The sequence below is a fragment of the Podarcis vaucheri genome (assembly GCF_965113315.1).
Source record: "Podarcis vaucheri genome assembly, chromosome: 1".
Classification (NCBI taxonomy): domain Eukaryota; kingdom Metazoa; phylum Chordata; class Lepidosauria; order Squamata; family Lacertidae; genus Podarcis; species Podarcis vaucheri.
In genome coordinates this window covers 69,700,949-69,719,769 of record NC_138759.1, presented here as the reverse complement: position 1 = coordinate 69,719,769, position 18,821 = coordinate 69,700,949, and the positions used below count along the sequence as shown (strand labels likewise).

Sequence of the window (18,821 nt, the reverse complement as noted above, 5' to 3'; positions counted from 1 at the left end):
AATAAATCCCACCCTTTCCTCAGGGCTCTCCTTGTTCGTTCCAATCCCTGATATGCAAATGATTCATACCCTATTATCTTTTTGTGTAGTTCCCCAATCAATCCCTACTGACAGTCTACTCGCTCCCAAACCACTTATTGAAATCAGCTGTGCTAGAGCAAGAAGCAATTGAACATCTGGATGACTTTATCAAAGTTATAATTCATAAGCCCTGACTAGACCACACTGTAGATAACTCTTGTATACATTGGATTTCTTTCCATAACTATTTTCTCCCCCTTTCCCTTGTCCGTGAAACACTCCACCCTAAACCTTTGCTTACATAAACATAGAAGCTCTTGGACAGTTGGAAGTGAACTTGGAGAATTTGGGAGGTATATGCATTTTGCCTTTATAAATAACCACAAGCACTTTCAGCAGGAACCAGCCTTATTACTGTTCCGCCTTCAAATGCCTCAATGTCTTCTTTATTATTACATTCCTTTTCCTGTCTTTTGATCCCAAGGAGCCCCAAGGTGACTTTAAGAGTTCAGAAGTAACAATAAAGTTGTATTGAGAATTAATACACCACCACTTCTCGGCGCACAATAATAAACTATAGCTATGTGTGCCTTGGTATTGAAGTTAAGTACCGTATCTTATTCTTTCACACAGGCTATCTGCTCAGTATTACTTGAAAAACTTGCCATCTCCCTCTTGTCTCTTAAATTGCTTTCCAAACAGAACTTTGAGTGCCCAAGCGTTTTATGCTTGGTTCTCATATTTCATGTGTTTTTAATACAAGATTTCCCAGAGTTTCTTTTAATTTAATCACAAATCGCATGGAGCAGCTTTTAAGGGCCTTTACAGTGGTGCCTCGCAAGACGAAATTAATTCATTCCGCGAGTTTTGTCGTCTTGCGTTTTTTTTCGTCTTGCGAAGCATAGTGTCGGGAAAGTTTTGGAAAAGCTTCAAAAATCACCAAAGTCTTTAAAAACCTCAAAAAAGGCTACCACACCACGTTCTATGAGTTGCTCCTCGAAGTCAAGTCGCAACTGTATTAACAGTGTTAAGAAAAAGGAAACAAACTTGCAAGACGTTTCCGTCTTGCGAAGCAAGCCCATAGGGAAAATCGTCTTGCGAAGCAACTCAAAAAACCAAAAACCCTTTCGTCTAGCGAGTTTTTTGTCTTGCGAGGCATTCATCTTGCGAGGTACCACTGTATTTCAGTTCTCCATAAATTTCTGGTGCTCTTCCTGTTAATATCTTTGGTGCCCTCTGAGGTCTGGGTGGCCACTTTAGTCCTCTTTTCTTTCTTTTTTTTACTGATCCATTTCCTTCCTGCCAAAGGGCCACATGAATTATGCATAAAATTTGCATATGCTGATATATGTATATGCATGGATTCAAATTTTAAGATAATCACTATAAGTAATTACTATAATTAAGCAGAAATGCAATATACTTCACCATAGTATGTTGTCATGCCCCACTGCTTTTGAGATTTCTAAGGCATTTGGCTGATCACAACTACACACCGAGTGTACTGGACTAGACAGCTGCTGCCTAAGACCACAAGCAGAGTGCAAGGCAGAAGCTGAATCTGGTGCCCCAGTAGTGAACCACCCATTTGGCCCCAGATTTGCTATTGCAACAAAACAGCATTGTCTCAGTTTCTTGGAAGGAAGCTTACTCACACCAGCTTGCCTTCTGAGTATGGCAGAGGCAGAGTGTCGGAGCCTCAAAACACTAAAACACTCATTTAATTCTACCTGCCTAACAGAAGGCGAGCCAGTTCATTTCCCATCCAAATTAATCCTCTAATAAATATACTTTGATTCATCCATGAATGGTATCAAATTAAATTACAAATTAATATCTCGCCCAGATCAGTTAATCTTCAATTAATTCACCCACAACTAATTTTCTGCGCAAGTTCTGCTCCAAATCTATTCCTCTTCACTTAATTTTGCTATTTGTTGTTCATGTATTTCTCTAAAGTAAAAGCCTTCCCAGATCACCAAAAAGCAATTTGTTGTTTTTTAAAAAGAATTCTCTGTGTTAGAGAAGAAAAAGATCCAAGCTCTTACAGCAGCATTGTACAGAGAGCAAGAATAGTGACTTAAACAAAAGTTTCCTCAGTGATGCTTTGAGACAGAAGCCATGTTCAGTTAATTATCTACAAAGTAGTATTGTTATAAGTTCAACACATCTGTTGGTTCTTGCATGTGTGCCTACTACCTATGTGGTCCTCTAAAACTTGCCTTCTATAGTGGTGCTTGCTATACTATATAATAATAATAATAGTAATAATAATAGTAATATTTTTATGCCCCACTCATCTAGCTGGGTTTCCCCAGCCACTCTGGGCGGCTCCCAACAGAATATTATAAACACGATAAAAGATCAGACATTAAAAACTTCCCTAAACAGGGTTGCCTTCAGATGTCTTTTGAAAGTCAGATACAGTGGTACCTCGCGTTAAGTACTTAATTCGTTCCGGAGGCCCGTACTTAACCTGAAACTGTTCTTAACCTGAAACACCACTTTAGCTACTGGGGCCTCCTGCTGTTGCCGCACCGCCGGAGCACAATTTCTGTTCTCATCCTGAAGCAAAGTTCTTAACCTGAAGCCCTATTTCTTTGTTAGCAGAGTCTGTAACCTGAAGCGTATGTAACCCGAGGTACCACTGTAGTTGTTTATTTCCTTGACATCTGATGGGAGGGCGCTCCACAGGGCGGCCACCACTACCGAGAAGTCCCTCTGCCACATGAAAAAATCACTTCCACCCAGGGCCCACAAGCCAGAGCAAGACCCTTGGCTCATGCTGCAGAGTCCCAAGTTAGAGACCCCTTGCGTGTTACATTGTCAATGAGTTTTGGTGTTCCTATAGTGTTGAGTGATGTGGCTAAACTGACATTTCTCGGTCCAGTAATGATTGATGGCTCTTCATTGGCTTCTTATCATGCACTGGCTGTAACGGCCTTGGACGCTGCAGTTCTATGCTTGTTAGGCTGTGACAGCAGCTATTAACGTCCCAGACTAGCATAGATTGCTCTGATGATTATGTATAATGGTTGTGTCTGAATGAAAGCAGCACGTTAAGTGTGTGATTATTTCTCCTCCTTCACTCCGGCTTCTAATAACACTTTGATACATGGCTGCTGTTTAGGAAATGTTTAAATTTTCTGCGGTGAACGCTTCTTCTGTTTTAGGGTAAGTAGAGTGGCTGGTGTCTACTATGTATTCACGAGGAAAGGACCCTCATCTAAGGGAATTCCCCACTCCAGCCTCTTGTGCCCCCTAAATCTTCACCTAAGAGTTGGGGGCAGCACCCAAAAAAAGAGAGAAAGAAATGGGAGGGGGAGAGTCAATAGTTCGCAGATTGGGCCTGCCAATTTTTATGGGTTAGACTTTGAGTGAACTAATTGCACAGCGGTGAAGGTTTTTAGAGTATCTTTTCGCCCCTGATTCTCTGCATTCTCACCTGCATAAACATATCTAGAGTTACAAACCACAAGTGTTCCTTCAAATTGCAATAAGGTAAGTAGATGCTTCCCTCCCATTGTAAACAAGCTGGGCGAAGTTTTACATCCAAATCGAGGTACCCCTGGGCAGTGGGCCAGCAGGGGCTAGCCAAGGATGGAAGCATTCCTAAAAATGGGGCAAGGGGGAGCTCAGCCAACCCACAGTCATTCTTTCCCAATCATTCTTCTTCTAGCGGAGCTGCTTCAGATATTTGAAGGGAGGAGGGGACACGATTTCAGTGGTGCCCACCTCTGCTGGGCTTGATCTTTCTCCTTGTCCTGTCACTTGATAGGGATCTGGGCAGCTGGCCTGATCCTGCGCACAGCTCTGCTGCCATCACATGCAGTTTAGCCCTAAAAGAATGGTGGTTTGGTCCTCCGCCCGACTGTGGGCTTCTCTCAAGGTTGGGCAGTGTCCAACTCCTTGATGTCGAGAAACTGCTTTGAAAACATCTATGGGAAGCCAGTGCTTTGAAATGGGGAGGATAATGTCAGCCTCGTTAGATGTGTACACTTGGGGCCAGCATAACACTTCTCGAGTTTCCAATTCTTTCCCCCCACTCTTCTTTTTTGTAAACAGAATCAGCCAAATAGGAAGTAACATTCGGCAGGTCTCTGTGGAGTCTTGATTCCCGACCCTTGTCTGACATTAAAAATACAGCTAAAAAGCTACTTTTCCCTCATTGTGGCATGCGATGAAATTAACTTTTATGGCAATATGCTGGTTCAGAGACCGCCAAGCTGTTTGGGCCCAGGGGCTCATTTTGAAATTGGATAAAATTACATGAGCAACACACACACACACACACACACACACACACACACACACACAGCAACAAAGTACATACTACAACTGTGTTGGGTACCAAAAACTGTTGCTTTCAAGCCTCTTTCATCAAACAGAGGGGGGACATTCCCCAATGGGCGCCAGGGAATGTCTCTGCGGGTGCCATGGGTGTAGCCAAGGGGGAGCAAGGAAGGGCAGCTGCCCCCACTAAATCAATAAAAATACATAGCTAACTGAGGTTTTGCACTCCTAACAAAAGGGCTGCCCCCCCCATCCTGGCTATGCCCATGGGGGCACCTGTGTGCCCGCAAGCACATTAACAACCCCCTGTACTGGTATTGCTCATCGTTGTGTAATGTACTTACTTCGCTTCTGTTAGAGTCCTAGGCAATGCTGTACAGCTGTTTTCTGAGTTATCACTTAATTACCATTACAAGGTTTCCAGAAAGATCAGAACCTGGGGGGAAGAGAATGTGACAAATGAATTAGGAAGGTAAACATTGGCCATCTGTTCAACAGCTCTTAGAAGAAGAAGAAATTCTACTTCTACAACCAAACCTGTAAATAAGAATCCAGAGATTCTGGTGAGAAATGTGCTGTCATGGGGATATTTTCCTCCCTCTATCAATAGAAAAATAGGATGCTTTGATTTTATTCCCAGCCTTTCCTATCTTCCAGTGCTAGTTAAAACATTAGATTACAAGAAAGGAATATTAAAGAGTCATTTAGGGGTGGTTGTCTTTTTCTTGTCAGTGCTAAATTACTGTGGAGTAACACAAGCTAAGGAGGTGGTGAGTGGGCTTGTATGTTTGGCTTTTCTACTTCCAGTTGGCTGGCACTCTAGGAGCAGATATTCTTGGAATATGCCATCTGGCAAACTGGCAAACACCCTGACCACGATTAAGCGACCGGTTTGGCTTGCAAAGTTCCACTCAAGGATTAACGCCTTCTATCTTCGCAGCATGCCTGTAGCCTCCAGGGTATGGTAAGCAGCATTTCTGGCAAGAGATGAATATGAACCGCTATTCATCCTGCAGCCTATCCTAGAGATCTTTAGCTGAGAGAACTGGAAAATGAAAGGCAATTCCTAATTTTTACTGTGCGTGTGTGTGAACAGGTGTCCCATTGGACACAAAAGTGGCTCGATATTTTGGATACGGTGGAGCGAATGCCTTCTTTTCTTTTCGCCTCTTATTGTCAATTTATACTGGTAGATAAATCTGCAGTTTTAAGTCCTCTTATCTGTAAGCAGCTGGCCATTTGAATGAAGATTTTATTCCAGCCAAAACAATAAAATTTGCTTTCAGCCCGTCTCTCCATTCCCTGAAAAGTTGCACCAAGTCTTTTCACTGACAGGAAAGGGAGTTTCTCCCCCTAGTGCTAATTTCTGCATGGGGTGGAGTGTGTGGAATAGACAAATTGCGCACACATTGTGGTTGGGGAGGGAAGTGTTAAACCTCCCCTCCCCATCTGCTATGATCTTGATAGAAATTGTGCCTGACATTTAATTTACCAATCACAGTGCATGTGATTTACTCACATTGTTAACATGTAGTGTAGTTAGGCCCTTAGGAAGGCTTTCCCCCTTACATTGATCTTAAGCAACCATCTGGCCAAGTTTTGCGATTTTAGTGCAAAGCAGAAAATTCCACAAATAGTGGCAAAAGTCTCTCAAGGCAGTCTCTCAAGCACTCTGGGTAGTGTAATCTGCGCTGGCCTTTTTGTGGGATTTGATGTACAGCCACGTGATAGGAAGGGACTGGCTGTGAGATGCTGTGTTGAAGTCTCCAGTAGGGATGGGCAAATGTCAATGTTGGTTTCTCTCAGTTTCTGTTATTTCTAATCTCAATTTCTATTTGCCACTTTCAACACCAGTTTTGCATTTCTCTTCCCCTCCCCAAGACTCCATGAAAATTGTTCAGTAGTTTAGTGCACTTTTCTCCTACCTATACATGCTTTTGCAAGCAAATACCTCTTATGCAATGCATTTTTGTAGATTCAGCTGGGCCAGATTCAACTAAGTTGTGCTAGCGGAAGCCAGCGCAATAAGCCGTACTCATGCAATGGGACTCCCTGCTTCTCCTCTCCCCACATACCCCTGTGCCCTCCCCAAATTGGCTTAAAAGGATTAGGAGACACAGAGACACACTCCAGAACAGCATGAGGAGAGTAGAGAGGAGAAATTGTTTCATCGGGCAAGCAGAAATGATCTTCTTTGGGTGGTGTTGAATTCTACCCTTTAGTTGTTTGGAGAACTCCATCGCAAAATTTAGACAGGTGTGAATTTTGAAGGATATCTGTGTTTTCAGTTGACATATTAGTTCATGAAGTACCAATTATCTAGGTTTAGATTAAAATGTGAATAGAACTGAATTGATTCCCCCCCGTCCCTAGTTTCTAGGAATTGAATTAATAAATTTCTGGGACTACTTGTGTAGAAGAGAACAACATTCCTGAGTTTATTTTGATTTTGTTTTTACCTCAATATATGTATTTTTTATTTTAAATATTCCTTTTCCTTTCAACAGCTGGACCTAAGGGCAACTGGCTGTCATCCAGATTAATAGCTAATTTGATTTATTGTTGTTGCTGTGTTGCATGTAGATAAGGATTTCAGATCTTTGCAGGATCCAACCCTTTGTTTAAGTTGGCTAAGTTGCAATGTTTACAGGAACCCAGCATCTGTTCCATGAGAACTGCAGTTCCCCTTGCTTGGTGTATTCCGCAAGTGTTTAGCTTGAATCTCCTGGCTCTCCCAGAGCAATGCCTTGAGGGTGAAATTCTTAATGGAATAAGGTTGGACTAAAGATTTGAAAAAGTAGGTTGTTTTCTCGACATGAAAGGGACATATATCTGGAACCTCTTCAGATGTTCTTGGGACTTAGGCTGCAATCCTTACCCCCACATACCCAACTGAATTTGAAATAACTCCTCAGGAAACAAAGTTCCATAGTTGTGCTGGTATTTCTATAGGCCTATCTGCCTCCAATGAAACTTACTTATGAAGGAAAACATGAAAAAAGTCAGGTTAATTATTAGTTCACTCCGTTCTTTTCCTGCTTCTGTGTTTCCACTGTCAGCTGTATTGTCCATCTTTGATTGGGCCTGCATAGAATATTGAGGCTCTGTATTTTTCCTAAAAGGAGGAGGTTGTGTCGTGATCTCTTGACGCAGCTAACAGAACTTTGCTTTGGTTAGAACACCTGGGTAGCAAAACATACCTTCTTCTCTTTGAACAAAAACTCCTATATTGTGGCCTGACGGTGTGACAATGGTGGAAAGGAATCACCAAACAAAACCTCCCGGTTGAGTAGACCCTTCCCCCCACCCCCGAAGCCCCTTCATAATAATAATGCTCTGTTATGGTGTAGCATCATTCCAGGAGTGTTTTAGGTGCAGAAAAGAAAAGGGTGCCCAGTCATCCATCACTGAAAAGAGGCAATATGCTTCTGAATACCAGTTGCTGTGAATCGCAGGTGAACAGAGTGCTCTTGTGTTCAGGATATTCAGGAACATGAGTTGTGCTATAACAACAACAGCAACAACTTTTTTTTCCAAGAGCAGCAAGGTTGTCAGTAACAAGAGGCATCTCCCCCACCCGTGAAATAGTGTCAAAATACAGTGGTACCTCGTTCTGGAGGTCTGTTTTTAACCTGAAACTGTTCTTAACCTGAGGTACCACTTTAGCTAATGGGGCCTCCCACTGCTGCCGTGCGATTTCTGTTCTCATCCTGAGGTAAAGTTCTTAACCCGAGTTACTACTTCCGGGTTAGCAGAGTCGTCTGTAACCTGAAGTGTCTGTAACCTGAGGTACCACTGTATCCTCCTCCATCCTTGCCTTCATAGTGAGATAGCAAATGACGGGGGGGGGGGCAATAGCAGCATTTTATCCCAGCCCTGTTGCAGCCTCTTCACTCAGTGTTCTGGCGGTTCTGCAAAGTGCTCAGAGTGATCTGCTTCCATATTTCATGCTGCCACAGAAGAGTCACAAACTGCATTTTTTCCAGTGCAGCAAAACATTGCTTTGCAACTCTCCTTCTGATGGGAACAAAATATGGTGCCTCTTTCAGTCCCCTATCCTGCTCCAGCTTGTTCTGTACAAGGGAACATTTTGCGCTGTGATTCGTTGTTGTTGGGTGTGCTTGGCTTCTTTTCAGCCTTTTCAGTGTAAAGTAAGCAAAGCTTGTGTGTTAGCAACAGGAAAACAGTGGAGACCTCAACCCAGGGGATGAACAAGTGCCTTAGAAACCAGTTGAGTTGATGTTCAAAGCAGACAGAATGTACTTTTCAGTTTCAAACTGAATCACATGCGCAAAGAAGAATAAAAATCCTATGAATACTGCCATTCTTCCACAGCCTGGCACCTTCCAGCTGTTTTGAACTACAACTCACATCAGCCCCAGCCAACACACCTGTAACATAGGAATCTATACTGACTTTGGTTGAGGGGAGTTGTAGTCTAGAAAAGCTGGAGGGCGCCAGGTTGAGGAAGCCTGCTTATACAGATACATCCTTTCTGACTTATACAAGTCTCTGTTGCAAGTCTCCTGATATACAGTTTTGCCTCCAATGGAATGGGGCTCATTCACTTTAGGTTACATGTATGAGGATTCCTTCCTTTCCTGCTTTCCAATGTTAATGGAGAAGTGACATTAGCAGTCAATATAATGCATACAAGGAGCACAAAGGAAACGTTTCTTCTCCACAAACCTAGAAAGAAGAAAGCTGGAAGTCTGGCAGGAAAGACAATCCATGTGCAGCACAGATCTCTGTGCATCACTCTTGCACCATATTGCTTCCTTTCCCATCTAGATTTTCCTGCCTTCAGTTGGGCTTCCTCCATTCAGCTGCTTGATTTATTTCCTCTTCCCTTCCCAACACTCCATTCCCAGCTGCATCCTTACACAGAACTGTTTTCCCCCTGCGAGTGTAGAATTGAAGCATGAACCTGCCTGTGAGAGAGAGAAAGAGAGAAAGTTAGGGAGCATCTGTCTTGCATGCAAAAGGTCCCAGGTTCAGCCCTTGGCATCTCCAGGTGGAACTGGAAATATCCTCTGTCTGAAGTCCTGGAGCACCACTGCCAGTCAGCGTAGACAATTCGCAGTGCAAACTAGATGGGCTTTGGTCTCCTTTTGAACGAGAATCATTAAAAAAATCTTGGGCTGCCCTGAAGACCAACATATTTATTTTGGAATAATAAAATAAATATGGCTGCTCCTGCCAACCTAGCAGTTTGAAAGCATGTCAAAGTGCAAGTAGATAAATAGGTACCACTCCGGCGGGAAGGTATACAGCGTTTCTGTGTGCTGCTCTGGTTCGCCAGAAGTGGCTTAGTCATGCTGGCCACATGAGCTGTACGCCGGCTCCCTCGGCCAATAAAGCGAGATGAGTGCCGCAACCCCAGAGTCGGTCACAACTGGACCTAATGGTCAGGGGTCCCTTTACTTTTTTAATATATCCCGCCCATCAGGCTGGGTTTCCCAGCCACTCTGGGTGGCTTACAACAGAAATAAAAACACAACAAAACGTCAAACATTAAAAAACAAATATCCTATACAAGCAACAAACAAACCAATTCAACCCACACATGATTGCACTGAATCTCTTTCACATTGCGGGTAGATGAAAGTTACTGGAGGCTTTTTACCATTTTGTAGTATTTGTATTTATTTGCCAGTAAAGAAATTGAGCATAGATGTCCACAACTTTACCATTGAGAAATCTCTGGAACCCCCCCCCCAAATCTTCAAGGAATTCAACTTTGTTCTCTGAACTTCAGTGTGCCTCTGTTTGAATGCTGGACTCTATACACACATTTACATATGAGGAAAGGAGAGGAGTTGGGAGCAGAAAGAGATACCCTCTGGTCACTGTAGAAGCCAACTCATGTTCTTAACAAAAGTAGGGTACTGAGCAGGAATGCTTTGCCAAGACTATTTACAGGTCCCAGGTAAAGAAAGTGAGAATGAAGAATCACTGCCCAGTGAGTGCATTCAGACCAATCCCAGAGTAACATATTTTTGCTGTAACTTGAAAGTTAGTTTAAGACACCAAAGGTGTCATAGACTTTGAAGACACTCGAACTCAAAATGCAAGGGAGAAACATGCTAAGAGGAAGGCACGCTTGGCAAATCCACACTGTGATCAACTCCCACCTGGGAACCAATGTCCCCACTGTGGAAGGAGGTGTGGGTCCAGAATTGGCCTCCACAGTCACTTATGGACTCATTGTTAAAACTGTGTTTATGGAAGACAATCTTACTCGGCTACAAGTGATTGCCAAAGAAGAAGAAGTCGTCTTCTATGCATTTTACCACTGGCCATGCATACAATTAGTATATTCTGCATTCTTCCATATCTGTTCTACATATGAGTGTAATGCAAAAATTCACAGTCAGTCTGTGATTTAATGGAACCTTCGGCCAAGGAATGTTATGTGCAATTTGCACAGCTCTCTTGGTAATCACCCTGTCTTTGTAAAGTAATTAACAATATCTCCTTAGCACCCCAGCTTCTGTCTGTCCTGCTGGGACCAAGATATTTACAGCTTTGTGGATTCCCTCCCTGCAGAGAGATGTCATCTCTCATTTATTCACCATGTTTACCATGGTCCTGAAAGGCTTTATGGCAGGAGGCAATAAAGATCTCATTTCAAATTTCTAGTGTCACTTTTAGTGGGCAGAAACAGTAATACTGTAGCTAGTAATTTTATGGACAGACAGGCTTCTGCTTCTTTGTGTCTTGTGCTCTCAAAAACAACAAAAATTCGACAAAATCAGTATGTGCACACATGTGCAGGGGTGTGCAAGTTTGCCTAATTTTGTAGAATTGCAGCACAGTTTGAAATTCCTACTTCTGAAATACTTGGTTCTCACTCTGACTCCTGTTCTCTACGCTCATATAACTTTAATTTCCTTATTTACTGACACAAAATCTCAGAAAGAAACATGGACTTTTCTTGTTGGGAATGTGCTCCAGGCCTCTGATTATTTTGGCTGTCTGTATCTTTTGCAGGGACACGGGTGGCGCTGTGGGTTAAACCACAGAGCCTAGGACTTGCCGATCAGAAGGTCAGGGGTTTGAATCCCCGTGAGGGGGTGAGCTCCCGTTGCTCGGTCCCTGCTCCTGCCAACCTAGCAGTTTGAAAGCACGTCAAAGTGCAAGTAGATAAATAGGTACCGCTCCGGCGGGAAGGTAAACGGCATTTCCGTGCGCTGCTCTGGTTCGCCAGAAGTGGCTTAGTCATGCTGGCCACATGACCTGGAAGCTGTACGCTGGCTCCCTCAGCCAGTAAAGCAAGATGAGCGCTGCAACCCCAGAGTCGGTCACGACTGGACCTAATGGTCAGGGGTCCCTTTACCTTTATATTTTGCAGCACTACAATATTCTTTTCAACCAGACCTGTACAGTGTTCCACTGCAGCGCAGATTTATATGAGTGTTATGATATGCCCATAAAATGAATGCATGAAGTCTGAATAACTGAATTTACCATCCTTGAAGTTCTACTCTATAGAGTTTAATCAATTAAAGAGATACTTGGGTTCTTTAAGGAGTACTTGGCCGTTTATTTCCTAATCTGGATCTCTCTACTGCAAATGCTCTGCTAGCAGCAGACTCACTGAATTCAACGAGGTTTATACTACCAGGACATAGGTAGTGACGTGTCCCATGGTGTGATGTGAGAGCACATGAGGCCTCACCTTGCTATTTTATGAAATCACTTATACACTCATTCACTCTACCCACAAAACAATACTAGTCAGTTCCTGGATGGTTGACCTCCTGGGATTCACATGCGAGGGGACCACCTTGGGTTCTATGATGGAAGAAAGGCAGATGACTATCATGGTTTTATAGAGTATTCCATCCATGCAATCTAAACAAAGTGTAGGACACATTGAGCACATTGAACTTAATGGAACTGAAGTGTGCAGGTATATTTAGTTTCTTGGCTATGTTTTTATCCCACCTTCTGACAATGAATGTCTCTCAAAGACCCTCCTAAACTCTTTCCAGCCTGAATCAAGTTCATGCTCAACATTGGTGAGTGAGGCTCCTTAATTGTGTTGGAACAGTAGGTTATACTTTTCTTGAAAATCACATCTGCCACTGAGAATTGATTCCCCCCCCCTTTTCTTCTTCTTCTTCTTTCACCTGTTTTTATAAACTGAGCCCTTTTATGTCTCTCTTTTGGAGGGAGAGGCCAGCAGGAAGGCATCAAAATAACCAGCGATGGGGAGGGGGTTTGTCTGTGACCTGCTGAGATTTTCTGTACTTGTAACAAGGAGTCTGGCTGCATGAGGTCAGTGAACAGAAGGACCAGAGTAGCCATACCACAGCCTGTTGCGATCATGACCTTTATTTCAATAGAAACTGGTAGCGAGAGGAAGGATGAACGATCTGAAGGGCAAGTCAGTGTCACAGTTGCAGTTCGGTCCCAGATGATGGCTCTGCTTATAGATAGGCAGCTTTGCAATATGTTTCCATTGTCAGTTGCAGAGCTTTTCAAGAGCTTGCCTTTTGTGTACGGGCCAAAAGATATGTAGGGTGGCAGTTTGAGAATGCAAGGAGAGTGCTGTGATAATTATAGGCATGGAACAGCTGCTCAAAACAGTCCCACAGGCAAACATTTGCGCTTGCGTCATAATCCCTTGTGCACAACCCTCCTCCCTGCCTGTTACGCTTCTGTTTTCTGCTATTTGGCTTTAGCCTGTCTTCCGTGTGCAAATGTGCAATTAGTTCACAGTGCGTGTTCTAATATGAACTCACGCTGTTCCTGAGGACTTGTTCTCCAAGTCCCCTTTTGAGCATCTTGACATTTCCAAAGAGTTCTGACCTCCTCTGTTGGTCTTTGAGAAACCATCAACACGGGGACAGAGGCATCAGCTTCTTCAGACGATGCAACTTCAGGCAATGTCCTCTGAACATCGAGGGGACCTTGCGCCCTCAAAATGAAAATATTGGGGGGGGGCAAAACTGCCTCAGCCCCCAGGCGTCAGAGTCTATATATGGGAAGCTTCCAGACAACCTGTTTATTGAGCATTTGTTCTGTGCACAGAGAGGTTATAGGATGTTGTGTCAAGCAACTGTTTCCCCTCATTTTCTAGTTCATTCCCCATCTCTTGCCTTGTCTCCAGAAGTCTGGTGTGGGGGCAGGGATTGGGTTTTGTCACACGAGAGTGCTAGATGAATTGGAGCTGTGAAACCTGAATTTGCCAGTAGGCAATGGCGAACAGAATCCCCACCCCAAAATAGTCTGCAGGCCCCCATATGAGTAAGAAGAGACATGACAGGAGTGTATAAAATTATACATGGCATGGAGAAAGCAGGCATAGAGAAGTTTTTCTCCAGAATACTAAAGTCATGGACATGTGATGGTGCGGAATGTTGGAGGCTTTGGGCCAAAAATTAGGAAGCACTTCACAAAGGTGCATTGTTGAATTACAGAGTTTGTTCTCACAAAAGGCAGTGAGGCCACCACTTTAGATGGCTCTAAAAGCACAAATTCATGGAGGTGAAGGCTAGCAGTGGCTGCTAACCCTGGTGCATAGGAGCCAACTCCTAGGGGCTGAGGGGGCTTCATCCCCCCCCATAAAATATTAGAGGGGGCCAGGTCCCTCCAAAGTTGGTGGGCATTGCCATTCAAATGGTGTGCATTCACTGTGTCATGTAGCTGATTATGCAGGGTGGGGCTTACCTGCCCCCCCCAAATATTTTATTCAAGTTTGCACCCCTGTCCTGATGGCTATGTTCTACCTCCATTCTCAAAGACAGCATGCTTCCGAATACCCATCTGAACCAAAGTCATTTTGTTGCATGGCTTTGTTGTTGTAAGTCAGTCTGAGTTGCTTTTGCAAGAGAGAGAGGAGAGAGAGTCAGAAGTGACTAAGAGAAAGAAAGAAAGAAAGAAAGAAAGAAAGAAAGAAAGAAAGAAAGAAAGAAAGTTAATTCTAGTGGGGCTAAATTTATCTGATTTAGCAACCTTTGCCTCTCCATTTTTTTCTGTAAAGAAGCCCAACAAACTACCAGTTATTTCAGTGGACCATATACCAACTTTCTGCACAAGCAACATATTCTAGGCTATTGCAGTCACATAAATAGCACCGTTCACATCTATTGTGGGCCAATTCCATCACTCAATGAGATTTTCCATGCACTGACTGTCCCTAGGACTCTCTTTGAACTGAGAACGGTTGGTATTCTACAAAACTGCCCGGCTTCCCAGAGTTGATTTATTCCAAAATGGCAGCATTTGAAACATTGCCCAGTCTTTACTGTAGCAATACCATATCTGAAGAAATGACTCAGTGTCGCTAAATACATTAATACAATGTGGCATATTTTCATTTCTATTATCTTTCCTGTAGATGGCTTTAACTATCCAAAAGACGGACCAGCATCTCCAAAGAAGTTCAAGAACGTCCCTGAGCTTGACTTCAGAGGCAGGTGCTCCTCTGTGTCCTCTGAGTGGGCCTTGGTAAGAGTTATCCCAGAGGAAGAGATGACGGAAAACAACCTTCTGGCTGTCCGGGTTATGGTGACCAGTGATGGAAGCAGGTATTTTGGGATGCTTGGATTTGGGAACTGAAACCAGCCTATTTCCCAGCAGGAAGGAGAAAACGTGGTTTAGGAGAACCCAGGCATTGTAAAGTCTGTTTGTTAAAATAAACACAGGAGGTGGAATGAGGGAAGGAAGGATGATGCACCAGGAACATTATTTTTTACAGCTGCCTTGAACCTCTTGTGGGCATATGATTAACTTGCAGGAAATATTTACATCCTACACAAAGTTCTGAGTCAGTGCTTTGGGGAGAGGGATTTAATTGAATCAAGACTGGTTCTGCCTCTTATAAAAATTACAGTATTTGAGGACTATTAGAGTTTTCGGGGAAGCAACACATTCTAGGCCACGATTTTCATCGCCTAAATATGAAGAAGTCCTGCCCTGTTTTTCACTTTGGCTACCTTTGAGCGAAAGTAATTAAAGTGGACCAAAACTCACATCATCCATCGTCACTGGCCTTGCTGGCTGGGACTGATGGGACACAGAGCCCAACAACATCTGGAGGGGAGCACACTAGGTCCCTTTATTGCAGCTCTCCTGGTTTGAAGAACCATCCAAAACCCAAAGATAGCAAAGTTTTATGAAAAAAGGGATTGGACATTGGTTAAAATGCAGAAAATATGACTAGGAGCAAAAAAATGGGGGGAAATAAGATTTTTTTTAGCCCCTGAGAACAAGCAAAACTTGTGTACACAGTTTTCATAAATAATAATAATAATACTTTATTTATACCCCGCCCATCTGGCTGGGTTTCTCCAGCCACTCTGGGTGGCTCCCAACAGAATTAAAAGCACAATAAAACATCAAACATGCAAAAGTTCTATACACCTTATACATAAGCAAATAGAGAATGCTAGTGGTACAGCGATTAAGAGTGTGCCTTTGCTTCTATTCCAAATTATTGCATTCTGTATTCATTTCTAAAATGAAATAAATGCATGTTTGTGTCTTCATAATTCTTTTCAGGGGGGGGGGGTGTGATGAAAATATAGAGGCAAATGGGAGGAGCAGTTATTGGAACTGGTGAGGCATTGCATTGCATTGCATTGCAAATTGACCATTCTGTAGGCAAGGGGATCTTGGAGTGCTCTGAAAGTGTCAAGACATGAGAACTGTAAAACTTGAAGCATAAAAACATTGACGTAAAAACTTTGCAAAAGCTTCCTGAGGCACTGCAAATTGATACAACAAGGGAACATTTTGTAGGGAGGAGGGGAATCTCAGAGTGCTCTGAAGGTGCCATGACATGAAAACTGTCCAGCTTGTTGAAGTGGAGAGCAACTGGGAAGCTTAGACGATGTAAGGAAAGGAGAGAGATTCAATTCAGTTTGCATTTAAAAGTGAACCTACCTGATGTCAGGGCGGGTGTCAGGAACAGGTCAGCAGTAACTCACAAGGTGTCAGGGAAGTTAACGCTTTACTCAAAGAAACAGCTCAGGCCTAATGAGCACAGCAACTCTTCCCAGTAAGTCTTGCCCCAAAGAGGCAGTTGTGAGACTGATGGTTTCCACCTTCCCATAGCTCCCTAAGTCACCTCCTTTGGCTCCTTCCCAAGCAATCTGAGGCTCCATTGTCTTGCCTGTCTATGCTCTGCACTCTTCATGCCTCGTTAGTTTCTGGGAGACCAGGGGGATGAGAGCAGGTCAAAGCAGAATGGGGACACGCCCTGGCATCTTTAGCAGCCTGTCTCATATCTGTCTTGCTGCCCCCCAACCCTGCTCTCCAGCCTCTGCTTCTGCCTCTGAGTCTGGACTGCTGTCTGCCACAGCTTCTTCCTGCTCACTAAGCTTTGTTGCCTCTTCCATTTCCAACACCTCCTCCTCTCAGTCTGCTCCCTCTTCTTCCTCTGACCACTCATCATCATCCCACCACCAATTCTCAGGCTCTGAACCATCTTCCCTTAAGGGTTCCCCAGCTGGTGTCTCCCACCATGAGACCTGATTTGTACTTTCTGAAACAACAGTGAATTAAAACACAGCCATCCTTCAAAATTCACATTTCTCCAGCAAAGTAATGTGTACAAAAATGCATGTATTTGAGTAAGGGGGGTGCATATACTAATTAAAATAGCATAGGAAATAACGTAGAAAACACATTAAGGGAAATTGACTTGCAAAAATGTGTGTATTAGGCAAAATTGCACACAAAAGCATGTAAATTAAACTAAAACGCTGATCGATTTTCTCGAGTTCTTTTAACACACACACCCCCCAAAAAAAAATGGGGGGGGGAGAGAGAAGCTGAGAGAAACAGAGGCTGACAGATCCATGCATCTCTAAGAGAATGTATCCTGTGGCATAAGAAAAGCCCACCAGTTCCGATGAAGAAACTCATGGGTTCCCATCAAGCTTAGTAAAAATATCTATGGTGTGAAACAGATTTCTGTATTAAATTCAGACTGCCTCAAATTCCTGGAAAATGCTAAAAGTAATTGAAGAAGCTAGTGCCTTTGCAATCAGTGCTAAGCTACTGTGAATATTTAAGTTGCAACTGCTCAGCACTTTCCAGTGACCCATGCTTATGAAGACAGAAGGGCAGCTGTGAAATATTTGACGGGCAGTTTTGTTCCACTTGCTGGCCATATGCTATTATTGTGACAGGTCTTTCTCTTTTTTGCTTCTTAGCTCAGATCTAGAGCCTGATTTTGATGGGGACGCATCTATCTCTGAAAGTGATGAAGGGCTGTTCCCATTGCCTGAGCCAAGGACCAGTGGCCCATCCCTACGAAAGCCTCTGTTGCGGAACACAAGCTTGGGGAAGAAGGAAGAAGGCCATGAAAAGTCGAAGGCTGCAAATGGCAAGTTCTGTAACAACTCAATCCATTCATGCCATCAAGGGGTCATTCAAAAGCTCTTATTGTCCAGAGAGTGATTGGATTTAACTGTGCAACTTGTGAGTGTTGGGATTCCAAATTTCCCAAAGCTTTTTAGCTTTCAGGAGCTTGGCCTTAGCTTGCCCACACCTACGGTAGTCAGGAGGAGAAGAGGGTGGAGCTCCAGCACCTTAGAGTAAGTTAGATCTTCTGAAATGCCTAGCTCCAGAACTATTAACAGTTCATGAGCCTGTCATCTTTGGTAACCGACCACTCTAACCAGATTCCACTGTGACACAGCCAATGGCGGCCAGAGGGACTGTTACTCTAAAGCACTGCTGGGGAACCCTTGGCCCTCCAGGTACTTCTGAACTACAGCTCCCGTCAGTCCCAGCCAATATGGCCAAAGGTCAGGTATAATGGGAATTGTGGTCCAGTAACATCTTGGTGATCATAGAATGCCCACCAATACTCAAGAGCAGAGGTAGGAAACCTGTGGCCCTTCAAATGTTGATGAACTGCAACTCACAACATCACAGGTCATTGGCTGTGCTTGCTGGTGCCGATGGGAGGTGTAGTTCAGCAACATCTGGAGGGCCAATGGCTCCCCACACCTGCTCTAGAGAGTGGGGAGGGGATTGTAGAATTAAAAAGAAAAACATTGAACAATACATCAAAACAACTGAACACTACACCGCAAAAATGCATAGGCCTGAATTTTCATGGTTGCAAGGTAAGTGTCATTAAACACAATAATACTGATAGAATCCTGAATGGGTTTCATTCTTGTATTTTTCCATTATTTTATTTTTATCCTTGTTTCGTTTCAAAAGACCAAGGTTTCTCATTGTGACCTGTAACCGCTCTGCAACCACAGGCTTCTCCAGTTGCCTTTGATGTGTAATTGTTCAGAGAAATATCAAGTGGAGGTTAATTCGGTTTTTTGCTCTGACAGCACATTGCAAACATAAATTTGCAGAACAATAACTTGATAAAAAGGCAATATTTTAATCCAAGCACCCCAGGCAAAGAGCCTTGTATGAATTAAATTGCTGTTTGAATAACGATTATCTTTGGAAATGCAACAGGGAACTGAAGAGGTGTCCAGCTGAAGAGGACCATGTGTAATAACAGCAAAAGCCTTTCTCTT

At 43.4% G+C, this 18,821-nt stretch overlaps 1 protein-coding gene across 2 annotated transcripts in view; it reads left to right on the top strand.

The window, feature by feature from the left end:
- MICAL2 (microtubule associated monooxygenase, calponin and LIM domain containing 2) overlaps positions 1-18,821 on the top strand; it is a 152,360-nt gene that overhangs the window by 101,686 nt on the left and 31,853 nt on the right. For both annotated transcript variants that reach the window (XM_082192795.1, XM_082192794.1), the window contains 2 exons: positions 14,663-14,852; positions 17,484-17,656. In XM_082192795.1, the coding sequence (XP_082048921.1) occupies positions 14,663-14,852; positions 17,484-17,656 (363 nt within the window). The remainder of the gene's footprint in view (positions 1-14,662; positions 14,853-17,483; positions 17,657-18,821) is intronic.